Genomic DNA, 27,707 nt, shown 5'->3' on the forward strand with positions numbered 1-27,707 from the left:
CATACTGTTGTACTTCCGTAGACATTGAGCGCTGGTGCCCGGCTGGCAGGATGCCCCACCGTGCAATGAGTCTTGAGACTGGGCTTCAGAACAGAAGGGCTGTTCATAAGGTGACAAGTTATGGCTGCGTGCCACATGCTGAGAGGCTCTTCTTTGGGTAATGTTCGTGTTGAGTCGGGCCACCTCATGCGAATCCTGTAGTTTGGTTTGTGCATGTGCATGTGCATGCGTTATTTCTAGAGGTTTTCTAGATTGCGTCTCGTACGCGGCCTGTCGACAGGGGATGCTGCGCTGGCTGTACACATGTCTGTTTGTTTGTACGCTCGCTGTTCGGTTACGGAGGGGAGGGGGAGGTGAGGCCTGGGGCGAACACGGGGCAGATCCACCGGTGAGGGGAATGCTGGGTACTTTGAGATGAAGATTATCACTGGAGCAGGGTTTGCTCAGGATGTGTAAGGTGTCTCTGGAGTCAGTGTTTGTGGAATCAATGGAGTCGCTCTTTATTGCTTGCTGCAGGTAAGAACACATGTACTGTCAGTGCACACATTTAAAAAGGATTCATTACATGGCCATCTTGATTAATGAATTGCTATTTTTAATATAATGTAATAGATTTAATCAATTTATTGAAAATAAATTAAACCTAATACATAATTTAATACAAAATGATTACAGATTATAGATATACATCATAGATTAAATTATATATTAAATCAATCATCAATCATTAAATGATATATTTGTATCAAATATTGAAATTATATATTTATTTTTAATAAAATGTTTGATACTTTAATATTTTTTAATTATTTTTATTTTATAATTTAGATTTACTTTATAGATTTAATATATTTTAAATAGATTTAATGCAAATTTAAGGGGGTCATATGACTGCTAAAAAGAACATTATTTTGTGTATTTGGTGTAATGCAATGTGTTTATGTGGTTTAAGGTAAAAAAAAAATATTTTCCACATACTGTACATTAGTGTTGCTCCTTTATGCTCCGTCTTTCAGAAACGTGCCGATTTTTATAAAGCTCATCGTTCTGAGAAGCGAGGTGTGCTCTGATTGGCCAGCTATCCAGTGCGTTGTGATTGGCCGAATACCTCAAGCGTGAGACGGAAATGTTACACCCCTTACCGTATTGTGATGCCGTGTCCCGGCGCGACGACACAAAAACAATAAAACCCATTACAAACGAGGCATTTGTTGCATCCAGTGGGGACATAATTACTGATTGTAATGACTTATACTGTCTTTTTACGCGTCGCGTTGCATCACTCCGCGTAAACATTACCATGTCTGCATTTGTGATCGGAGAAACAACAAACAACAAGCACTACTTTACACAGCTCAAAACTTGCGTTTGAATAGTCAGTGGCAAATTCTTTAAATATGAAAACACACTTACAGACTCTGAGTCAGAAGCGCCAGACTATCCTTGCAAAGTTGGAATAGCCCCACTACTCCCAGGTTCAGGAAATAGTCCTCCGTAAAATGTGCTGCACACACTCGAATATTTGGGTTGAACTGTTCTGGAACAGTGTTGTAAATACAACTTAACCACTGATTTCTAGTTGTGTCCTCTTTTGGAAGCCCAAACGAAGTAGTTTCGCTTTCACAATGAAACACAGCGTCTCCAGGACATGGTGCCGGCGACAGCAACAATACTACAGCGAGAATAAAAGTCCTGCCCTCTTTCATTGCGTATATGTTTGAGCTGTGTTTTGCAAATCTCCCCACACAGTGACGTAGACATGCGGGGGCGTGTTTGAATGAGCCGTTTTAGGGGGACGTGGTCGAGTCTTAACTTTGATAAAGAATATCTCTTTGGTTTTGAGACTTTAGTCTTTGCAACTTCAGGGATCTTATCTATGCACAAACAGCTTGTAACACTCCAAAGAGAAAGGAAAACTTGAAATCGCATCATATGACCCCTTTAAACAAAATTACTATCATATTTTGTATTAATTTAGTTAATAATAATAACATTTTATGTAATAAATAGATGTAATGCAAATGTAATAAATGTAATGTAATCAAAATGACTTTACATATGTATTAATAGATTAAGTATTTATAATACTTTAAATAATCATTTATATAAATGGAAATCATCCCTAATATAAAACAGCCAAGAGAGTCGCTGCAGTACCTGTCTCCGCAGGGCTCTGAAGGCATTACAAGATCTTGCTCTTTGATTTAGAGGGTGGGGAGCATGAATGGCAGCCAGGTTTGTCTGAGATGCAGTTCCTGGAACCTGCATTACGGCACTATCTTCACAGGGCTGGGTGCCGAGTGAGAGAGAGGAGCCTGAAGAATACACAAACAGCTTTAGTCATATTCTCTCTCTGCATGTGTGCCATGACCAGTAAGAACTGGTTTGGTTTTGTCACCTGGTAGAGTGGCGTCCTGTTTGGACACTCGCTTATGAATGGATCCATATACAGGCTTAACAGGATAGAGCATGTAACTGTCATTAGGTAAGGACAGCATCCGGGATATAGACGGCCTACTAACTGTCAGGAAGTTGCCGTAATTGGGGTCTTGGCCCTGTAAACACAACAAAGTGATATCATGTGCTTTAACAGTCATGTTTTTCCATTGTTTAAAAACAGGCTTGAAGATGCTGCATATCCAAATAAAAAAACCCCTGAAAAAATATATTATTATTATATAAATTACATATTCAATATAATAATCTTTATTTAATATAATACATAATGTTAATTCTAAAACTTAACTACAGATTTATTTTTAACCCTCTGGTATTCCTCAGTTAGGGGTCACACTTGTGATCCTTGTCAGTGAAAGTGGACAAGCCTAACATTTTTTTTTTTCATTAAATGAATATAATTTATTTTGTTTCAATGATATTTATTCTTTAACATTTTGCATTTTAAGGGGATTTCATGGTCCTAGACAACATTGTCCTCTACATTATGCACTATTTTTCCAACATAAAATATTGCAAATATCATGGCAAAAAAAAATTAAATAGTTATTTAAAAGAGATATTTCCGCCAAAAATGAACATTTTAAATTCAATGCATGGAAGGCAGATTAGTGGCATCCGGTGGGAGAAATAAAGAAAACCATATTTAATACCATAGTGTAACCACTAGATACCTGTATATGTGTATTCCTTAGTGGCTTATAAGAGTATTTTCTGGCATATACAGTATATTAAAAACTATCAAAGATTATTTTGTTGTGGCTGATTTGTACCCTCAAACAATTCTCTGTTGTTTTCGGAATTTCATTTCCTAGGGTGGTCATTTTTGATCAAATGTGAGACTTTTCCAATCAATTTCACCTAAGAGTTTTTAAGTACAGTAAACTTTCAGATTTTATTCTCTAATCGTAAACATCGCTAAAATACCTTTAGCATTACTCTAATCTAATAATATCTATTAAATATATGGGGAGGGGGTTCCTTGCTATAATATTTTCAAGAGTACTGTGGCTTTATGTATAGAAGAATTATAAAAGAATGTACATAACTGACCTGTTCATGTGAGAGAGTCTCCATTTTAACAGCTGTACCCTCAAGCCCGATGGCTCCACCCACAGAGGCGGTGCTTTGTCTACGCATGCCATGAAGCTCTTCCTTCAACTCCGCCTCCATCTCGGCCTCCTCACGGGCGTCTTTGTTACTCTCCTCTAAATGTTTCATGAGCACAGCGACCACAACATTCACCAGCACAAACTGTGCCATCAGCACGAATGTCACAAAGTACAGAGGCGACAAAAGCGGCAGGTAACTCAGACATCTGTCATTTTTACATTCCCGCAGGGTATCCTAAACACACACACAAAAATACAGAAATTGTGAGTTCTGTCCTGCTCAGAAAGTGACAAGCCATGATAATGCACCATATGTGGGAAACAAATAATCTTTTGAACAGCTACAGTAATAGCCTTACTCTGGAATATCTGGAATGACATGAGGGTGAGTTTAAATCTAATTAAGAGCTACCATTAAATATCAGCATTCCATAATCAGGTATTTGTGACATGCATGAATATTTTTATGGTTTGCAAAATACCTTCATGATTCCATTCCAATTGTCTCCAGTGGAAATGCGGAACAGAGTGAGGAATGCCATGCCGAAGTTCTGAAATGTAGCATGTCTGCTCAACCCTTCACATGGGTTGTCCTCAGTGCATTCTGATTTAAAAACAATTCATTTTAATACTTTATTCAAATACACTTTTACTTGTTTTAAGTAGCAATATGCACTACTGTTCAAAGTTTGGGGTCTGTAAGATATTTTTGTAATAAATAAATACTTTTATTTAGCTAAGATGCAGTAAATTGATTAAAAGTGACGGTAAATATATTTATAATGTTACAAAACAATCTGTTTCAAAGAAACATTTAATCAAATACATTTTTCGTCTCCACAAAAATATTGAGAAGCACAACTGTTCTCAACATAGTAAAAATAAATGTTACTCGAGCAGCAAATCAGCGTATTAGAATCATTTCTGAAGGATCATGTGACACTGAAGATTGAAATAATGATGCTGAAAAATCAGCTTTGTCATCACAGGAATAAATTACATGAATATATCCTAACAGTTTAAATAGTAATTTTTACTGTATTTTGATTAAATAATTCATCCTTGGTGAGAATAAGAGACTTTTTTCAAAAACAATTTAAAAAATACAAGTATAACAATTACAATAAAAACCAGCAAACAAACAAACACAAGTTATATTACACAAGATTTTTTAAGTGAGTTCACTTCATAAAAGAGTTTTCTACATACATTAAAAGCTGGACAGTCCAATAAAATATGCTTGACAGAAAGGGGGACCTTGCAGAACATGCATTGAGTAGGGTTTCAAAAACATTAACATATCTTACTGACCCCAAATTTTGAACAGTGGTGTTGTGTATGATAACAGGAAATGAAAGGTATACCAACCAAGCTTTCCAAAGAGTTCGACTCCCAGTGCTGCATAGATGAAGAACAGCAGCATAAACAGCAGACCCAGATTACCAACCTAGAGACCCAGAACATCACCAGAATTCAGCCACAAAAACAGACATCATAATCTATAAAGTTATTCCACAACAGCAATGGATATACTGTAGCACGAGACATATGAACTTAATGACCTGTGGTAAAGCTTGAACTACTGTATCCAGAAGAGATCTCATTCCTGTGGCCATCTTCAACAGCTTCAACACTGAAAGGGAATTTTATGCCACATTTCATTCCTCTTCTAATCATTTAGACATTACTTGCCACAAACCCAAACTGTACTGTATATCTTACTTTTGTATTTGAATTCTTTTTTTTTTACTGACCCCAAACTTTTAAACGGTAGTGTAAATAAAACATTTTTAAATTTCCCGTTTTTATCAGGTAGAGCTAAAAATGCTGGAAACTTCTCTCTGGCACATCTTATAAGACACTGTTTTATTTCTCACTTGTCACGGCTGGTGTGTGTGTGTGTGTGTGTCTTCATGTATTTGGTACCTCTGGCGATGCGCAGCACCCTCATTATGCGTATGATTGTAGGGTTGATGGGTAGTGAGGCATTCAGGTCAATTTCCTCAAGTGTGATGCCCATGATGGAGAGAAGAACAATTGCCAAGTCTAACTGATTCCACCTGACAAAACAAAACAAAAAAAACACAGAATGAAATACAGACAAGGACCTGTGAAACCATTTAATAATCTAGACAGTCTCTAATCTTGACCATTAGAGACTGTCAGAGGAAAGCTCTTTCTTTAACACTTTCTTTCTTTCTTTCTGGAACACGAATGAAAGACGATGGAAGATAATGTTAGCATCCTGTATTTTTAATTTATAAAGAGGAAAGTTATTAATTTATAGACTTTTCGGGCTATTTTTCTCTGTCTCAACGTCACAGAATGTATCACAATGGTGTCTCATAATTATTCATGAGTCTGCACGGCCTTATCTTATGAGAAGACCTCATCTCATTATTATTCATGACACCATGTGACCTCTCTTTATGATAGACACTTCAAACAGTGAGTTGATACCATTTTGGAACATGGGTCGCAGGTATTTGCGTTTGCATGACAAGCGATGCTGGCAGAGTGACAGGATTTCAATCAACGACTGACACATTTGAAATATTTGTGTAACAATCATTTTTTATAGTAAGGTTTGGAGAAACATCGAGGCTCAAGATGCAGTTTTGAAACAAGGCGAAGTTTGACGCTCAGTGTCCTGTCCTCACAGACTCACTTTAACACAAAAGTTGTTAATAATGTAAAAGCACTGTAATTTTTGATGACGAGTGCAAATGCAAATTGTCTTTGTATTTATTTGTGTAATAAATCACAGATAAAGATACATATTTATTTGAAATATAAATTTGTTGTTACAATGTAAAAGTCTTTACTGACAGTAAGATTTACATTTTGTCCCCGTTGAAAAGCTTTTAAATAAATAAATAATTTTATTCAGTAAAGATGCATTAAAGTGATAAAACGTGACAGTATATTGTTACAAAAAATATATTTCCAATAAATGCTGTCATAAAAACGACTCTTCAAAGAATACTGAAAAAATGTATCACAGTTCCCACAAAAATAATTCGACTATTTTCTGTTGTATTTTCAAATAATCAAATAAATGCAGCCTTGGTGAGCATAAAAGACTTGTTTGAAAACATTTAAAAAATCCATAAACTTTTGAACAGTGGTTAATAGTAATGCATTTACAGTAGTTGTGAACTTCCTTTAAAGCAAAACAAAACTAATTGCATTTGTTTTTTCCTCACTTCTTGAAATCCATGGCTACTAGTGATCTTACTCTCTCTAGAAAATATACTGTATTTCTGCACTGTGTCCACATGATGGAGCCTTACCTCTCTTTGAAAAATCTCCTGAAGCCAAAGGCAACCAGTTTCAGCACAGACTCGATCACAAAAACCAGCGTGAAGACATAATTACAGTACTTCAGACCTTCATCCAGATACTGAGAAACACAGAAACAAATATATACAGGCAGTCAGACACCTAGAATATAAAACTTGAATTCAACAGAAATGTAAAACTGACAATTTATTTATATGATCCTGGTCCATATTGAATGGTGCATCAGTGTTGGTTATTCATATAGTAAAAAAAATCTGTCTAATAAATTGCTCTGATTCAGAAGTAACTTTCCTTTCCGGCTGACATCACAAGTTATATTCTTAAAAATAAAGGTGCTTAAAAGGTTCTTCACAGCGATGCCATAGAAGAACCATTTTTGGTCCCACAAATAACCATTCAGTCAAAGGTTCTTTAAAGAATCGTTCCTTTTTATAATCTGAAGAACCTTCTTTCACCACAAAGAACCTTTTGTGAAGCAGAAAGGTTCTTCAGATGTTAAAGGTTCTTTATGGAACCATTTAGACAAAAAGGTTCTTCTATGGCATCGTGAAGCACCTTTATGTTTAAGAGTGTATGTAACTCCCACTTTTCATGATCCAGTTTCTGATGCATACATCTATATTAACTCTATATTTGTTTATACTGAATACTGTTTCACTCTGAGATATATCTGATTATGGAAGTAAAGTAGGTGTGAAGCAGTGTTGTTATTGCTAACTAAAACAAAAATACTATATATATATATATATATATATATATATATATATATATATATATATATATATATATACAGAGAGGAAAATAAGTATTTGAACACCCTGCTATTTTGCAAGTTCTCCCACTTAGAAATCATGGAGGGTCTGAAATTGTCATCGTAGGTGCATGTCCACTGTGAGAGACATAATCTAAAAAAATCCAGAAATCACAATGTATGATTTTTAACTATTTATTTGTATGATACAGCTGCAAATAAGTATTTGAACACCTGTCTATCAGCTAGAATTCTGACCCTCAAAGACCTGTTAGTCTGCCTTTATAATGTCCACCTCCACTCCATTTATTATCCTAAATTTGATGCACCTGTTTGAGGTCGTTAGCTGCATAAAGACACCTGTCCACCCCATACAATCAGTAAGAATCCAACTACTAACATGGCCAAGACCAAAGAGCTGTCCAAAGACACTAGAGACAAAATTGTACACCTCCACAAGGCTGGAAAGGGCTACGGGAAATTGCCAAGCAGCTTGGTGAAAAAGGTCCACTGTTGGAGTAATCATTAGAAAATGGAAGAAGCTAAACATGACTGTCAATCTCCTCGGACTGGGGCTCCATGCAAGATCTCACCTCGTGGGGTCTCAATGATCCTAAGAAAGGTGAGAAATCAGCCCAGAACTACACGGGAGGAGCTGGTCAATGACCTGAAAAGAGCTGGGACCACCGCTTCCAAGGTTACTGTTGGTAATACACTAAGACGTCATGGTTTGAAATCATGCATGGCACGGAAGGTTCCCCTGCTTAAACCAGCACATGTCCAGGCCCGACTTAAGTTTGCCAATGACCATTTGGATGATCCAGAGGAGTCATGGGAGAAAGTCATGTGGTCAGATGAGACCAAAATAGAACTTTTGGTCATAATTCCACTAAACGTGTTTGGAGGAAGAAGAATGATGAGTACCATCCCAAGAACACCATCCCTACTGTGAAGCATGGGGTGGTAGCATCATGCTTTGGGGTGTTTTTCTGCACATGGGACAGGGCGACTGCACTGTATTAAGGAGAGGATGACCGGGGCCATGTATTGCGAGATTTTGGGGAACAACCTCCTTCCCTCAGTTAGAGCATTGAAGATGGGTCGAGGCTGGGTCTTCCAACATGACAATGACCAAGCACACAGCCAGGATAACCAAGGAGTGGCTCTGTAAGAAGCATATCAAGGTTCTGGCGTGGCCTAGCCAGTCTCCAGACCTAAACCCAATAGAGAATCTTTGAGGGAGCTCAAACTCCGTGTTTCTCAGCGACAGGCCAGAAACCTGACTGATCTAGAGAAGATCTGTGTGGAGGAGTGGGCCAAAATCCCTCCTGCAGTGTGTGCAAACCTGGTGAAAAACTACAGGAAACGTTTGACCTCTGTAATTGCAAACAAAGGCTACTGTACCAAATATTAACATTGATTTTCTCAGGTGGTCAAATACTTATTTGCAGCTGTATCATACAAATAAATAGTTAAAAAATCATACATTGTGATTTCTAGATTTTTTTTTTTTAGATTATGTCTCTCACAGTGGACATGCACCTACGATGACAATTTCAGACCCCTCCATGATTTCTAAGTGGGAGAACTTGCAAAATAGCAGGGTGTTCAAATACTTATTTTCCTCACTGTATATAGGGTACAACGGGGCTAAAGGCCCACCTTAAGAAAAAATGTGCTATTCACTGCGCTTAAAAATGTATATGTTCTATTGAACATTAATGGAGCAACAGATTTGTGTGAAAGTAAATCATTCAAGTTGTTTATTTTGTTTAAAAATCTTATAAATGTATGAGGCCCACCAGCATGGGGTAAAAGGCACACGATATTGATACAAATGCTTCAGCTAAAATAATGTTTTGTTTAATAATGTCTAAGTTAATACTTGTTCAAAACAATCACTTTAGCAAAGTTTGTACTGTTTTCTGTTTAATTTGAAAAATTAAAAAAGTATTTTTGTTCAATAAATATACTGTCATTAATTAAAATGTTAATATAAAAAATATATTTTAAAATACAGAAACAAAATCATTTGAATAAGTAAAGATTCTGAAAGTATTGAAGGAGATCCAGTAATAATTGAAAATATATTTACAGTAGTAACAACAAATTATATTTTATTATATGATATAATAAATATCATGTTTTTAAATATGATGGTTTCATTCTAAACATGGTGATTATCTCTAATATGGACACCCAACATAATATATGATATTTACCATCTGAATCTAAGCATGCCATGACAACAAATGGAAAAGTCAGCGATCTATTAATTATCATGTTAGCTACTGTGCGCCTTTAGCCCCAACAGCAGGGGCGCTTTTTACCCCAAATACCATACTTTTACATATTCTTTCGTTATTTAAAAACTGTTGCTTTAATTATCTTAAAGGGGTGGTTTACTGCGATTTCACTTTTTTCATTTTAAATAGTGTGTAATGCTGCTGTTGGTGCATGAACAGTATCTGCAAAGTTGCTGCGCTGAAAGTTCAACGTAAGCGGAGATATCGTCTTTTAAAAATCAGGAAGTTTAATGCCTACAAAAATCTCATATGGGACTACAACGAGATACTTCCCGGGTTGCATACATAAAAAAACCATAAATTTGCATCAACCCCTCCCTCCGGAACATGCCAAAGAGGGGGCAAGGCCATGTTCTGCGGCTTTGTCGAAGAGGAAGAGTTATAGTGGAGAGTTGTAGCCATGCCGTCGAAACGTTGTTATTTTCACCCAGCTGTCAGGTCTTCTGTGTTCGGGCTTCCTACGGACGACGTAGTTCGTCAACAATGGTTAAAGTTTATGTTTGATTATGTTCCTGACAATTACAATCCTAATTTAGCTCTATGTGCTGTGCATTTTACGGAAGACAGCTTCCAGAATCTACACGAGTTCAATGCCGGATTCACACAGAAACTATTACTAAAACATGGAGCGGTTCCAACTTTAAAACCAGAGGAAGCAGGTGTTGGGCCACAACCTGTGAGTAAGATTTCATAATTTTAAATGTATTTGCATGTATAATTTCAGACGTAATGTTTTAGTTTTATCAAGGACGTAAACAAATGCCAACGCTGGCTTTAGTAGCCAGTTAGTTAAATGCTATTTCGTGTGTCTATGACAAATGCGTACAAACATTTTGGACCCGAATTTGTAATTATGTACTAATTTTGTAAATGTATTTTCCATGTATACTTTATGACGTAATTTTTCGATTTGATCAAGAACGTAAACACAAGCCAACGCTGTTTGGTTATAGTAGCCAGTTAGTTCGATGCTATTTTGTGTGCATAAGACAAACGTGTACGAACTTCAAAAAATTGTATGTAATCACAACAGCAAACTTCCATTCAGAAACGTTTGTAAGAGCCGTGCTTGCGGAAGTTCTGCTTGACTCTCTTCATTACCGCATTCTGGGTCTGATTCTGGCTCAAACTGATACGGCAATATTGACACCATTATTTACATTTGACCACAGCACATGCGACTGTCGCCTGTGAAGGTAATGGGCGTGAAGTTTCCGGACAATGTGCAGTACGCAGTTTAGCCAATCACAACACACTAACCAATCAGAGCCCATCGCCTGTTTCTGAGGGAGTGGTTTCATAGAATCAGGAAGTCAACCGGTCGTTCAAATGACAGAGGAGAAAGCGGCTTACAATAAAGGTGAAATATATGAAAAATAAGGCGTTTTTTAACAAACGAAACACGAAGACATGCTATATTGCACCCCATAAACGCAATCAAGCAAAGAAAAAAAGCAGTAAACCACCCCTTTAAACAAAACTGAAAATCATAAAGAAGACCTTTGTCTCAAAATATATGCATTCATTTTAGCGATTCTCATTTGCTACTTAAAAACTAAAAAACCTAAAATATTAGATCATGTAAGCACAGAATCAACTTTGCGCTGCTGCGCGCGATAGCATCAAAGATCAGACAAATATATACGTGCATCTTGAAAAGCGAATGTTTTGGAAAGTGCTAAACCAAGTTTTTGTGCCATCTAGTGGTTTAGATGAAAATAATATCAAAGGCGCCTTAATATCAAAGGCGCCTTTTACCTTGGGGCGCCTTTAGCCCAGTTGTACACTATATATATATATATATATATATATATATATATATATATATATATGTATATATATTAGTGGTGGGCATAGATTAATTTTTTTGGACTGTAATCTTGGAATTAATCTAGATTAAAATGGCTCATTTGAATTCTGCCAAGTAGATAAGTAAACAACTAGCAGTCATCAAGAATTTAATATTGATAATAACATTGAAGACATTGTATGATTATTCCTTAAAGATAAGGTTTTAATAGTTTTAGTAGTAGTAGCCTATTACGTTCTGCCCAATGTCTTCAAGTGAAACCGAACTTTTATTTTGACGGGTTGCCGTGAGGATAGTTTTTCTCAAATGAAACGCTCGAATGCTCATGAAGTGACTCTCAGAGCAGTTCTGGAGATGTTGTTCATGTATTTATGTCCTCATTTAGTGAGACGACAGACGTTAATATCGCCGCAAGCGTCACGCGGTCTTCTGTATGAGTAGTGAACAAACCCATGCGTCTGCGCCATACATTAACACAGAGACACACAGAAGTCATATTTAGATAGACGTTTTGCGGCTTAATATTTACAAATAGGAGTGGGAGTGTGCTCACTTGTGTGTGCGCCACGCTTGTTTGTGTGTGTGTGTGTGTGTGTGTGTGCGAACCGAGGCGGAACTCCGCTGTGCGCGCGATACAGAGAGCGCGACCATGTAACGTAGAGACAGAAATGACTTGCCGATTTCCATTGGGAAGCTTCTTAAAAATAAATTTTCCCTGAAGCAAACCCGGCGGCTTCATAGCTGCATCCATGTTAGCACGCATACACACAGGTTCGAAGACTCGTTCTCGCCCCCTACAGTGCAATTCGGCTAGGTATACATCCGCGCTAAAATATCAAGGTGAAAGTCATCATAGCTTGCGTAGTATAGACCCAGCTCCCAGCCCAACTTTGAGAATAGATTAACGGCGATATTTTTTTTATCGCCCGATAAGAGTCTCACGTTAACGCAGCACGTTAACGCCGATAACGCCCACCACTAATATATATATATATATATATATAATATATATATATGTGTGTGCGTGTATATATATATATATATATATATATATATATATATATATATATAATGTATAAAAGTTCTTTTTATTTCAGTTAGTTATTTAAGTTAGTTTGTTAGTAGCACACTGGTGTGCTTTTTTTTTTTTGCTTAAAACATGCAATGCTAAAATACTGATAGCATTTTCTCAAAAAGGTTTTTGTTAACCTATTAATAGTGTCAATGCCCTGAAGAAATGATGTGTGTGTGTGTAATACACCAAACCTTGGGTTGTCTGTAGTGCTCCATTGACATCGTGAGCACATTAATGGCGATGATGATGGTGATGAAGAGGTCCAGATAATGGCTAGTGCAGAGTGTGTGAATATAGAGGCGTGTTGGAGAGTAGTCTGCATAGTATGGCCTCTGCAGGGCCTCTGAAAGACAAAAAATAAAAAAACACACGAGAACAATAGAACACCTTCATTAGGGTGTATTCAGGTCATTCAGGTACTTACACACACACACACTCATCTTGCAACACAGGGTGCTGTGAACATCGTCAGACAACATTTTAGGTTTAAAAATGTCTGTTTTCTAATTCATCTTTGAATTGAATACATGTTAATATTCACAAGATTTGTGAGGTTTCATTGAAAATAACTCAAGGGCAGGATGTGTGTTGTTAGTGTACTGTTAGTGTACTGTATAGGCTACTTTGTTGTCCCTGTCAAACACAAGCACACTGACCCAGTTTTTGTCTGGCCAGTAAATTGCTAACGTAGCAGTGTGTGTGTGTGTGTAGTCACAGTTAGCAAACAGTCGAGTCATCTGAGGGACGTTATAAATGTCCAGCCAAGCGTCCCCCCACATCCATCATGGCTCAAGACTGCTCAAGGTGTCTTTGAGAGAAGCTTTGAGAGCATTTGAGAGAGAGAGAGAGAGAGAGAGAGAGAGAGAGAGCAAGTGATGTCTTGAGACAGCTAACTACTTCAGTTTCCAGTTCAGGTATTCTTACAAACAGTACTGTGGCAGTACCAGGGCAAACTGATGGTATATGATATATACTACAGCACTGTGAATATTGCTTACTTATGTTAAACTCGCTGCCTTGATGCTAGGGGGATGTAAGTGTCTTTTAGCATTTTACCATATAGTTGATAGGGCATTCTGGGATGCTATGCATTTGCAAGTGTTCTGAATTGCTGAGACAGTTCCTTACTGTCCCCAAAGAGCCCAATATTTTGACCCCTAAACATGGCTTGGGTCCCTAAATACAGGTGCTGGTCATATAATTAGAATATCATCATAAAGTTGATTTATTTCACTAATTCCATTCAAAAAGTGAAACTTGTATATTATATTCATGCATTACACACAGACTGATATATTTCAAATGTTTATTTCTTTTAATTTTGATGATTATAACTGACAACTAAGGAAAATCCCAAATTTCAGTATCTCAGAAAATTAGACTATTGTGAAAAGGTTCAATATTGAAGACACCTGGTGCCACACTCTAATCAGCTAATTAACTCAAAACACCTGCAAAGGCCTTTAAATGGTCTCTCAGTCTAGTTCTGTAGGCTACACAATCATGGGGAAGACTGCTGACTTGACAGTTGAAACATTGACTGCGTTTACATGCGCACGAATATTGCGATTATTTCCAATAATCAGAGTAAGGACTTAATCGCATTTTGATGTTTACATGTCAAGAGCAAAGCTCTTACTCCCGTTTACATGCAATTTCCATTATTCTTATTATTCGCTAAGAATTGTGGTTAATTTTTTCACTGCCATTATTCACATACCCCAGCACAAATGATGGACTCAGAAAGAGCAGTGTTACTGGTCGCTGTTTTAATCTATTTACATCTAATGCATAATGATTTTGTATCGCTGTATTCCACGCTTTTTCGGCGCCATGATAGAAATATGATGGAATTTGTTTGCCTATACGCTGCCGTCGCGTTCTGTTTGTCCTTTCTGGACGAGGGTAAGGAACAGAGCAACCTGATCTCACAGAATTCCGTGTAATGTTCACGGACTTAATTAACCCCGAATCTGTGGAGGCATCACGGAATCGCCGAAAGTTCCGTGATGGGCTCACAGAAGGCATCAGCCGTGGTCCATGCACGGATTCACTGGTTTCCGTGCGTGGAGCACGGCTGATGCCTGTCACTGACTTACATTGGTATCACTTCTGTGAGTCCATCACGGAATTTTTTCTGTGAGTCCATCACGGAATTTTTTCTGTGAGTCCATCACGGAATTTTCGGCGATTCCGTGATGCCACCACAGATTCGGGGTTAATTAAGTCCGTGAACATTACACGGAATTCTGTGAGATCATGTTGCACAGAGACTGCTGGCAGCTTGTTGTGTTTTCCTCAGAATGCGATGCTTTCTTCCCCTCCATCGTTTCTAATCTCCGTATTATTACAGGTGCGTGTCACGTTATTCATATATGTCACAAGCGCATGCGCACTTTGGTCAGAGCGGCAATACTGCGATTAAGGTGTTTACATGCCTGTATATTCCGATTAAAATCGGCGTACGCCACCTATGTTAATACGATTATGCTTGCTGCGATTATAAGCTTAATCGTATTATTTAGATCGAAGTATTGCGTTTACATGAGGTAAAGCATAATCGCAATATCGCCAAAATCTCATTATAATCGCATTAAGAGGGTCCATGTAAACGCACTCATTGACGACCATTGACACGTTGCACAAGGAGGGCAAGACACAAAAGGTCATTGCAAAAGAGGCTGGCTGTTCACAGAGCTCTGTGTTCAAGCACATTAATAGAGAGGCGAAGGGAAGGAAAAGATGTGGTAGAAAAAAGTGTACAAGCAATAGGGATAACCGCACCCTGGAGAGGATTGTGAAACAAAACCCATTCAAAAATGTGGGGGAGATTCACAAAGAGAGGACTGCAGCTGGAGTCAGTGCTTCAAGAACCACTACGCACAGATGTATGCAAGACATGGGTTTCAGCTGTCGCATTCCTTGTGTCAAGCCACTCTTGAACAACAGACAGCGTCAGAAGGGTCTCGCCTGGGCTAAAGACAAAAAGGACTGGACTTCTGCTGAGTGGTCCAAAGTTATGTTCTCTGATGAAAGTAAATTTTGCATTTCCTTTGGAAATCAGAGTCTGAAGGAAGAGAGGAGAGGCACACAATCCATGTTGCTTGAGGTCCAGTGTAAAGTTTCCACAGTCAGTGATGGTTTGGGGTGCCATGTCATCTGCTGGTGTTGGTCCACTGTGTTTTCTGAGGTCCAAGGTCAATGCAGCCGTATACCTGGAAGTTTTAGAGCACTTCATGCTTCCTTCTGCTGACCAACTTTATGGAGATGCAGATTTCATTTTCCAACAGGACTTGGCACTGTGTGCAACCAGTATCTGGTTTAAGGACCATGGTATCCCTGTTCTTAATTGGCCAGCAAACTCGCCTGACCTTAACCCCATAGAAAATCTATGGGGTATTGTGAAGAGGAAGATGCGATATGCCAGACCCAACAATGCAGAAGAGCTGAAGGCCACTATCAGAGCAACCTGGGCTCTCATAACACCTGAGCAGTGCCACAGACTGATCGACTCCATGCCACGCCACATTGCTGCAGTAATTCAGGCAAAAGGAGCCCCAACTAAGTATTGAGTGCTGTACATGCTCATACTTTTCATGTTCATACTTTTCAGTTGGCCAAGATTTCTAAAAATCCTTTCTTTGTATTGCTCTTAAGTAATATTCTAATTTTCTGAGATACTGAATTTGGGATTTTCCTTAGTTGTCAGTTATAATCATCAAAATGAAAAGAAATAAACATTTGAAATATATCAGTCTGTGTGTAATGAATGAATATAATATACAAGTTTCACTTTTTGAATGGAATTAGTGAAATAAATCAACTTTTTGATGATATTCTAATTATATGACCAGCACCTGTATGTAAACTACCTGAAATATTAGGGCTGGGTAAAAAAATATTGATTTCTCGATTTTAATCGATTCTTTTTTTTAAAACCCAAGAATCGATTAGTCTAGCCTGTTTTCAGTTAATGAACGGAACATTGTAGCATGCCTCCCATCCAAATAAATCACAACAAACTTTGTTCTTTGTTATTATTGATTTGAAACAAAGTCTCAAATTTAAAATGATGTCCATTTTATTAAAATATTCAGTTAACAACCAATCATCACACACCTGCAGGTAATAGATAGGAGCATAGGAAAAAAAAAAAAAAAAGACCAAATCAGTCTCAAGACCGAAACGTTGTCAGTAAATTATTGTTTTTGATACTTTTGCAAGTATTGGTAGTGTGGAGGATTTTCTTTCTTAGTTCTTAGTTTCTTAGTTTATTACAATTTTCAAACAATAAATGCCGTTTTGGCACTGTTTAATGTGAAGTGACAAATCGCTGTGGCGCCTCAGATCAAGAGAAGCGGCAGCGTGAAGCACACGTGTACTGATCATCTCCTCTGCTTTAACCAGTTACAGCACAAAATAAACATGAATGAACATCCGAAGATATGATAAAAGAAAGAGTACAACTTAACCAAATCCGTATCCTATCTCATGTAATCACTCAATCAAGCTCAAGCTTGTAAACAATGTCACGCAACATCACATTTACCGACTATTTGTGACCATAAACTCGTTAGTCAGCTAGAAAAATGAACTCTAGAGAGGAGCATTTTGTGCACTACGGAGCCCCTAAAGGGACATGGTAGTGGAAAAAATATGGAGTGGGAGGAAAAAATATTTTCCCCGAGAAACTTTGTGCTCCCTTGCACAAACTTTTGCATTCTCTCACAAAACTTTTACTGTACAGTACAAATATATACTGAATTGCACGATAAACGTTTTCTCCCCCATGGAAAATTGCCCTTAATGTGGCTTAATATAAGGAGACGGTGATATAAAAAGCCCAAATTTTATAGCCAGTACAGAAAAGCAATGCGCTAAGCCACGTTAAGAGTTTTTTTATAATGTTTTTTTTATAGGGAGAAAACATGTAAAACTTTGTGCATTCTGTTCATATTCTGGGCTTATCTGCTTTCCTGTGCATAACATATTTTATTAATGAACTGTATACCAGATTTGGGGTCAGTTTTACTAAACAGGGCAAATTAGCGCAAGAGTGAAATTTCTGCAGGTGATTTACTAATGTAGAACCTGGTCGAAAAGAACGCACACACATGTGTAACTTAAGTCACATTCCACTGGAAACTAATCTAACTTCATCAGCTCGTAAAAGTTACAAATGACCAACCCAACGCCCAGGTATCTGACTAAGTTTCCTGTCTGTTCTCCTTATCATCTCATGAAGCTGGGAGGAGAACATCTGGCCATTCTTTGAAGCACAGGATTTTCAATGTTGGTCTTGACCAGTTTACCATAAATAAAGTCAAATAAACAGACAGTACAAAGCACGTGGGATCTGGACTTGTTCGAGCTCAGGGCCTCCCTAAATCCCCTGAGTGCTTTTGACCATAATTCAATGATGGTATCAACAAGGAAAGACAGATATATGTTAACCAGACTTGAACAAACCTACAGCACAGACATCCTGGTAACCCCAGAGCAAACCCCCTTTTCCAAGTTGCATTCCAAGACGATGCCGCCTCTTTTGCTCGGACAACAAAGAAACTCTAGTCACACAGAGTTTCTTTCAAAAGCACAATTTGGAAAAGACTGCTGCTATTAAAAGCAATATATCTAAGAGACAATACATATACGAATGTGGTATTTTATGTTTCATATATCGGACTGTAGTTATCAGAATTTAGGATATTTTTAATCTATGACTTAACTCGTTTAGTAGATAAAATTATAGGTATTCAATATAAGTATCTCATGTTTGATATTAAATTACACGTTATGCTGAGTCCAGTACATTGAAATAGATGAATGTTGACTTTTAGCATCACAAGGTATGATTATAACACTTTGAAATCTGTTATAATTTTAGAAATCTGCTAGGATATTGTGGCTCAGGTGACATATTTATGAGCAGATAATGTATGCACGAAATATTAGTCATGTTGGGCGGGGCTCCGCCCTACAGAGACAATGTGATTGGGTCAGACAGTGACTAGGATGGACTTAATTCTGTCCGATAAAAACAGACACCCCAACTTTGAACCCAAGCTCAGAACAAAGGACGGGGTGAAACAACTGGTGCAACTGCAAGAAACGTGGCTGAAAGTCTGGGCGTTGCCCCTCGATCGTGCTGTGGAACATCTGGCTGATCATCAAAAGACTTCGATACCCTGGCCACGTCTGACCAAAGAAAACTTGCAAAGCTGCTGCGTAAAAGAACTTCAAACTCGCTATTCGCGCGCTACCAGGAAGCCATCAAATCCAAAGGAGGAATCCCGAGTGACGTCACGCGACAACAAAACGTCAGCAGGAAAGGTCCTGGGTTTCCCTTCAGCAACCTCAAGTACAGCCTTCAATTCCAACTCACAGCAAGTAAAACAGACAAATCTCTTATTCACTGAAGCTGGTTGAATTGAATGAATCGTTAAAAGATAACAATAACTGAGTCTTCCGTTTGTGACGTCCCCATAAGGTCGTCCTTAATTCTCGAGAAAAGAGAATAGTTACCTTCCTTCAAACTGCTTTGATCTTGCCATAATATGTGTATGTGTGTGTGTATGTGTTTTGGTTATTTGTATTGTGCCTTAGAATAGTAAATAAACGCTCGATTCATTTTTAATGAATAGTCTGGTGCCTTGATTTTCAAATCGTTAAATTATTTGCCATAGATCATGTTACCTGTTGCTCAGGCAAATTTCCCAATCAATTCTGTATTCTTATCAACAATAAGAAGCATTGCTGATTTATACTATATTAATACTCGCGGGACGAGTTGTTAATAGGGTATAAATTATACAATATTGATTAATATCAATTAATCAGATCAAAACCGAATTTCTACGATTTGGTTCTCTGAAGCTAAAATTGATAAATAAAGGATAAAACCTTACAAATTATTACACTAACAATGCGCAAATGAAAGAAAACAGACACAACATTTCATTTACATATCGACCAACACAATATACCATGCACAGCGCAAATTAGCATAGTCGCAAATAAAGAATAAAGAAAGCCACAGCACATTGAAAAGAACCGGAGGCCAAGAAAATGAAGGTTTGCAAGATGTTTTGATAGACATGGTATTGCGTGACTCCTAGTTGAGGGTTCCAAGTCATCTTTTATTTCCTGAAGCAAATTAAAAATAACATGGCTTGGCAAATTATATGTTTGGATAATGTGTTCTTCTGGTATTCAAAATAAATCAATATGTGTGGAAAAAATCCTCTCACTTCTACCATGCGCTCTCTGATCTCTGGAGTGCCTCCTACTAGCAACAATAATTGCAGCCATTTCAAGCTCAAAATAGTTTAAGACATGCTTTTTTGGGGCATTAAATAATGGCGCAAATGCCAGTAATTTGATGGGCACAAACATTAGTAAAACACGTTGCATGATTCATTTGAATACTCTCCTCCCATAAATTTTGCGTCTGAAGGGAAACTCCTACAAATGCATATTCAATAAGGTCATGCACAAAAATAACTGTCCACGCCTTTTCAATGCTAATTCGTCACTGTGTGTCTTTAGTAAAACCTGACAGTACAATTTTAACGCCAAAAGATAGTTTACGCTTGCACAAGCTGTTAGTAAAACTGGCCTTTGGTGTTTTTATATCACCGTCTTCGGCCATTAGCCTACATTAAACATTTCCTCTATAACGGATTTCTAAGGGTGAGAACAAGTTTAATGTGAATTAGCGCGTTCCCTTCATATTCTGGGCTATTAATAGTAAAATTATGAATAAGGTTGTTAATATTAATAGTGTTATTAGTATTAATAGTAATTATTAATACTGAATTTGGTCCTCCAATGTCGCTGTTTTAGTACATTAAGCCACATTAAGCATTTAAGAATGTCCCAAAACCATAACTAAGTGCTTACTGTATTTCTTTTTACTCAAGTCCAAGTTTAAAATAAAACTCTATGAACCACTACATTGTGAAGGTACAGAGCTATATGAACCACTGCAAGCTGTAAAGTAAACAGCAAGTTAGACTTTTATTGACACAAAATAAACAATACTGAATTGAAACGCACTGAATCACAAGCTTGTCAATCAGAATCGAATCGTGAAATTTGTGCCCAGATCTATGAAAACCTAGCCCTATAAAATATATACCTATTCTACTTAATGTTTAAAATCCCCACTCATGTTTGTATATCTGTGTTACCTGACACTAGTACTTCAAAAAGAAAGGTTGTTGTTAATCATAACCAAAGCACAGGATTAAAGTGAGATTTGAGGCAAGAGTAAATGCTTTTACTCTAACTTATAATTATGTACCTCCTGTCTAATTAAATTCTTGTTATGTGTTTTTGAAGTCAAACAAAGTCAAAGGGCTTTTGAAGAACGCGGATGTGGAAATCATCACTAATTGTCTATTTCTCAAGCTAAATTACACACGACAGCAATTAAACTGTACTGTGCTAACCATGTATGATGCAATAAAGTTACGAGCAATAAAGTTAATCTGTTCCATGCTAGTTTTATCCTAACCAGCAGTGACAAGCCACAAAATATTTTTGAATATTAAAGTGCCAAAAAAGTACAAAAATGGCCCAAAATCCATTATGTTCTGAATTTCGCTTTCAGTGAAAACAGAAAAATGACTTTTTATTATGACACAGTCTGACTCTGTGCACACGTACAACAAACACACACTTACTCCTGCGTTTCTTCTCCATTCGCTTCTGTCTCTTCTCCTCTCTCCGTCTGGCCTCCTCTTCCTCCTGGTCTTGTCTACACTTGTGGAAGTTCTCGACCACCACACCAACAAACATGTTCAGCACGAAGAAGCTGACGATCAGCAGGAAGGAGATGAAGTACAGAAGCATCCAGGGATTATGATTCCTTATGGGCTACAAAGAGAGAAGAAAGAAAAACAGAGAAATCATGTAGATTTAAGGTGGTGACACTGTTTAAATGAAAGAGGTGTGATTTTCATAAGGAAATATTTGTGTGTGATATTCAGAAAAATATGCCAGCTGTCTTTGTTAAACACTAAGTAAACTTTTAAGAATAAAACTATGGAAATTCAGTATACACTAATCCAGTGGTTCTCAACTGGTTTGGCTTTGGGATCCACGTTTTCCCATGGTCATCAAGCCGCGACCCACTTTTTTATACACACACACACACACACACATATACAGTGGGGCAAAAAAGTATTTAGTCAGCCACCAATTGTGCAAGTTCTCCCACTTAAAAAGATGAGAGAGGCCTGTAATTTTCATCATAGGTATACCTCAACAGGGCTCGCAAAATTTCAAAATCCCTGGTAGCCCTTCGGGCAGGTACTCTTCAGATTTTGGTAGCCCGAAAATTTATTTAACTAGCCCGAATCAAAAAAATTACAATTTTTTTTATTTTATTATTATTATTTTTTTAAATATAGAAAATCAGATAGGACTTTAAATGTCAATCAAAAAAAAAAAAAAAAAAATTTCAATACACAAATATCAACAAATATGAAGGAAGGAATTTTATTTCACTATTTATAGGGTATCTGCAGAATTTTTAAAAATATATTTAAGGCAATTTATGACCCATTTTAAGAGCTGCACAAGTAAAATGAACACAGAATGAGCGGGGTTGGACAATGTCTATGGTAACATACAGTATTGAGCCATAAAATTACATGATTTACAGTTCAGATACAGGTTTTCACAAAAACAAAAATCTTATACAACAGCGTTTCAGGCTATAGACCGTTTTTATGAAAAGGGATCAATCAAGCATATAAATTGTTAATTTAAAACGTATAAATATTACTGTCTGAATTGTTTAGATTTTTAGAAGGCACATCAACTTCTTTCTCATTTACAACTCTATGTGTTTGCTGCGTAAAAAGTTGATATTTGCATTGATCTGACCATAAACAGCAAGAAAGGCTTATTGGAAATGCAAATTCATTCTCTGCCACGAGGTGGCGCTTTAGGAGCGCTGAAATATTGCAGTTTCCCCGGAAACGCTGTACACAAAGCAGCTCCGCGCTCATAAACGCTGCTTTATCAGGAATTATAGGTAAAATGAAATTAAAATGCCAACGACACGTTTCTGAGGACAGTCGGTTCCCTTCAGATACATTCACATAAAGACATCCGCGCCGCGTTTTTGACTTGAAATGTGCAGCGCTCATATTTATTCAATGACATCGTTGCCTTTTGAAGTTTAACGTAATCCTGCCGTATCGCGACTCATGTCTTTCCGTCCCCAACTGTAAGACCTCTTGAAATTTTAATTAAGACATTTCTTATACCATTTAACGTATTTAAAACTTTTTATGGCCTTAAGTTTGATACAACTCACTTTAAGAGTTAAGGACCCGTGGGAGATCTGTATTTAAGGAGCCCGTCGGGCAGGCGGTGATACATTTTGGTAGCCCGACTGGAAAACACAATAGCCCCGGGACGTCGGGCTAGCGATTTTGCGAGCCCTGCTCAACTATGAGAGACAAAATGAGAAAAAAAAATCCAGAAAATCACATTGTAGGATTTTTAAAGAATTAATTGGTAAATTCCTCGGTAAAATAAGTATTTGGTCACCTACAAACAAGCAAGATTTCTGGCTCTCACAGACCTGTAACTTCTTCTTTAAGAGGCTCCTCTGTCCTCCACTCATTACCTGTATTAATGGCATCTGTTTGAACTCGTTATCAGTATAAAAGACACCTGTCCACAACCTCAAACAGTCCAACTCCAAACTCCACCATGGCCAAGACCAAAGAGCTGTCAAAGGACACCAGAAACAAAATTGTGGACCTGCACCAGGCTGGGAAGACTGAATCTGCAATAGGTAAGCAGCTTGGTGTGAAGAAATCAACTGTGAGAGCAATTATTAGAAAATGGAAGACATACAAGACCACTGATAATCTCCTCGATCTGGGGCTCTACGAAGATCTCACCCGTGGGGTCAAAATGATCACAAGAACTGTGAGCAAAAATCCCAGAACCACACGGGGGGACCTAGTGAATGACCTGCAGAGAGCTGGGACCAAAGGTCTTTGGGGCTGTTTTTCTGCAAAGGGACCAGGACGACTGATCCGTGTAAACGAAAGAATGAATGGGGCCATGTATCGTGAGATTTTGAGTGAAAACCTCCTTCCATCAGCAAGGGCATTGAAGATGAAACATGGCTGGGTCTTTCAGCATGACAATGATCCCAAACACACCGCCCGGGCAACGAAGGAGTGGCTTCGTAAGAAGCATTTCAAGGTCCTGGAGGGGCCTAACCAGTCTCCAGATCTCAACCCCATCGAAAATCTTTGGAGGGAGTTGAAAGTCCGTGTTTCTCAGCGACAGCCCCAAAACATTACTGCTCTAGAGGAGATCTGCATGGAGGAATGGGCCAAAATACCAGCAACAGTGTGTGAAAACCTTGTGAAGACTTACAGAAAACGTTTGACCTCTGTCATTGCCAACAAAGGGTATATAACAAAGTATTGAGATGAAATTTTGTTATTGACCAAATACTTATTTTCCACCATAATTTGCAAATAAATTCTTTAAAAATCCTACAATGTGATTTTCTGGATTTTTTTTTCTCATTTTGTCTCTCATAGTTGAGGTATACCTATGATGAAAATTACAGGCCTCTCTCATCTTTTTAAGTGGGGGAACTTGCACAATTGGTGGCTGACTAAATACTATTTTGCCCCACTGTATATTGTTAGTTTGACAAAGAAAGAGGAATTTGTCCAAAATTATATGTATTTTTAAAAATATGACGAAAGAACATAAAAGTGCCCATAGTCTCACCTATATATTTGAAGGCCTCCCAACCCATGTAGGCTGAAAGATTTTATGTATTTCTGCTCTAATTATGATTAATTACGACAATCAGAACCTGTTAATTATGAAGTATTGGTATATTAAACAAATTAACACAATTCATTTTGTGATTCCAGAACTTTATATTCTTCAATAAAAATGATAGTTATTGAGGAAAAAAGAAATATGAGTTTAGTTTACATCTTGATTTTATATGTTTAACAATTTAAATTTATATTATTGAAATGTATTAAATGTAAAGTTAAAAAAACAAAAACAAAGCAAATTTATTTCACAAAAATTAAGTTAAGACTATTAAGAATATGACTAATACTGAATACACAGCCTATAGGTAAGGCTATTAAATAGCAGTCCCAAACTAGTTTTTGTTAATACAATTAAGTTGGTATGAGCCACCACAGTCATTAAAACATATGAAAAATGACACAAAGTCGAAATAACATGCTATTTTTGGGTTATGGAAACAACAGTTATTGGTGAATATATCCAATACTAACATGAACTGTTAATGAAATGTGGAAACTGCTCCTGAATAGAATGAATATCATACCTTCATGCAAATCCTTCCCAGCTAACATACCCAGTACCAGTTATGTGATTTATCGGTACTGTACTTTTATTTCACGCGTTGCATGTTCGTAGTTTCTGCGCTTTATTAGTGAAGTGATATAAAGCGCGGCGCCGCGTTCGCGCGTGCTATAGAAGAGTGTGCACGGTGTAACATCTGGCAGGACAGGATAATTAGTTTTTCTGAGGTGAGAGGCTTTTATTTCATAACAAGTTACGAAAATATCGATAGAATAATGACACTGACATTAAACCTGTCAACATCTCATCTGACCGCAGATACTGAATCGGGACAGCGGGTTTTTATCAGGCACTCTCTTTACTTAAAGTGCGTCTGATAGACGTGTCAACAGCTTTCATGCACGTGTTTTAAAATAAAAGTCTCGCATCAGAAAAAAAAAAAAATATAACATTTAGAATTACGTTTTTTGTTGTTGATGTCGTTCCACTCAGAACGGTTTGGCGACCCACTTTTGGGGGTTTAAATATTTGGGTGTTTTTGAAAGAAGTCTCTTACACTCACAAAGACAGCATACATATGTAGGTATACTGCTGTCTACATAAAGAATTGCATTTAAGGACAATAAAGTTAAGTAATTTATTTGATCAAAAATACAGAATACAGTAAAACAGTTTGAAATAATATTACAATTTAAAATACCTATTACTTAAATTTATTTGAAAGTGTAATTTATTCCTCTGATGTCAAAAATGAATTTTCATTACTCCAGTCATTCTACTCCAGAAATCATTCTAATATGCTGATTCGCTGCTCAAGTAGCATTTCTTATTATTAATGTCTATTATAACATTAGTGCTGCTTAATATTTTTGTGAAAAATTATATATATTTGTTTAAGACTTTTTGGATGAATAGAAAGTTTAAAAGAACAGCATTTATTTGAAAACAAGAAAAATCTAACATTATAAATAACTTTACTTATACCTTTGATCTATTTAATGCATCATTGTTAAAAGAAAGTATTATTTCTTCTTCTTCTTCTTCTTCAAAAACTTACTTAATCACCCCAAACTTTTAAACAGTAATTATCTTAAGTTATCATATATGCATACAGTACATAATCAGAATTTAAAAAATTACATTAAAAGAAGGCAGAGACAAGGAAGCCCATCAGTAAGGAAGCAAAGACAGGAAATGCGACAGGAAAAGAGTGCAGAATGGAATGGAAACTCTGTACTTATCTTATTGTATATGCAACACAATTGGTATTTATCACTGCACAAAGGACGGGCCGCTGTAAAGGACACTATATAAACCAGTTGTGTTGAGTCTGTTACTGTCCGTGCGCTCAATGTTTCTGTGTATGTGTATGTGTGTGTAAGAGAGAGTATATAAGACCTCTCAGTGGAATTAAATGATGAATGTTCTGCCTCTCCTCCTGAACCTGCTCATTCTGGTGTCCTCCACTGTATTTTTATCTATCTCTCCCTTTTTCATTCAGTTCAGAGCTGAATTAATCAAACACTCGCTTTACCTAAAAACCCACTGCTGCCTTTTGTGATTGTGCCACTTGAGCCTCAGGGAAGAAAAAAGCAATAAACACTCCTGGCACCTGTGTTTTCTTTTGTTATAACGGACAGATTCAGAGTAAGGTGTAAGTGTTTCCACACTCAGTAGAGTTATCTGAAGAATGCACGCACACACACACACACACACACACACACACACACACACACACACACCTGTTGGTCCACAGCCACGGCATCTAAGCCATCGTACATGATGTTGACCCAGCCATCTTTAGATGACAGGACGAATAATGACATCAATGCCTGCAAAACAGAGATAAAATGGATTAATGTGAACAAGAGAATATTTTAAAGAGTTACTGTATCACTGTCAACAATATGAATATCTGTAAAATACTGAAGAGAAGGTGAGATGAGTCAGTTGGGAACCACTGCACAGCAAAAAAATAAAATAAAAAATAAAATAAAATTAAAAAATTAATATATTTATATATACATATAAAGATCTTAAAATAAGCTTTCTGCATTAAGTGTATTGTTCATGATCAATAAAGTTTTTATGTTATTGAAAGAAGTCTCTTATGCCTATTTATCTATTCAAAAATACAATAAAAGTAGTAATATTGTGAAATATTTACATTTACATTTAGCCATTTAGCAGACGCTTTTAGTTTGAAGCTCTTTTCTATTTTAATATATTTTATGATGCCAGCCATTACTCCATCCTCAGTGTCACATGATCCTTCAGAAATCATTCTAATATGCTGCTCAAGAAAGATTTCATATCACTATCAATGTTGAAAACAGTTGTACTGCACAAGATTTTTATTTCTTTTTAGCATTTCTGGATGAATAGAAAGCTCAAAAGAATAGCATTTAAAAAAAAAATAAATGTAACAATGTAAAATAATGTTGAATAAAAGTATTTTGTGTGTGTGTGTAAATATAAGCTATATATAACTAGGCACTATGTACTGACTTGTGGACAAAATTAAAAGCCAGTTAATTACATGATGGTATTAAAG

At 37.0% G+C, this 27,707-nt stretch overlaps 1 protein-coding gene across 3 annotated transcripts in view; it reads right to left on the reverse strand.

Annotated features, from left to right (window-relative positions):
* Positions 1 to 27,707, reverse strand: part of cacna1hb (calcium channel, voltage-dependent, T type, alpha 1H subunit b) — a 117,530-nt gene that overhangs the window by 5,226 nt on the left and 84,597 nt on the right. For all 3 annotated transcript variants that reach the window (XM_058770543.1, XM_058770550.1, XM_058770561.1), the window contains 12 exons: positions 26,896 to 26,985; positions 21,502 to 21,694; positions 13,006 to 13,157; positions 6,863 to 6,972; positions 5,496 to 5,629; positions 5,132 to 5,202; positions 4,938 to 5,016; positions 4,052 to 4,173; positions 3,511 to 3,804; positions 2,399 to 2,555; positions 2,158 to 2,315; positions 1 to 510 (listed from right to left, as the gene is read on the reverse strand). The exon at positions 1 to 510 is cut by the window's left edge and continues 5,226 nt beyond it. In XM_058770543.1, the coding sequence (XP_058626526.1) occupies positions 1 to 510; positions 2,158 to 2,315; positions 2,399 to 2,555; positions 3,511 to 3,804; positions 4,052 to 4,173; positions 4,938 to 5,016; positions 5,132 to 5,202; positions 5,496 to 5,629; positions 6,863 to 6,972; positions 13,006 to 13,157; positions 21,502 to 21,694; positions 26,896 to 26,985 (2,070 nt within the window). The remainder of the gene's footprint in view (positions 511 to 2,157; positions 2,316 to 2,398; positions 2,556 to 3,510; positions 3,805 to 4,051; positions 4,174 to 4,937; positions 5,017 to 5,131; positions 5,203 to 5,495; positions 5,630 to 6,862; positions 6,973 to 13,005; positions 13,158 to 21,501; positions 21,695 to 26,895; positions 26,986 to 27,707) is intronic.

This window comes from Onychostoma macrolepis, chromosome 01, assembly GCF_012432095.1.
Source record: "Onychostoma macrolepis isolate SWU-2019 chromosome 01, ASM1243209v1, whole genome shotgun sequence".
NCBI lineage: Eukaryota > Metazoa > Chordata > Actinopteri > Cypriniformes > Cyprinidae > Onychostoma > Onychostoma macrolepis.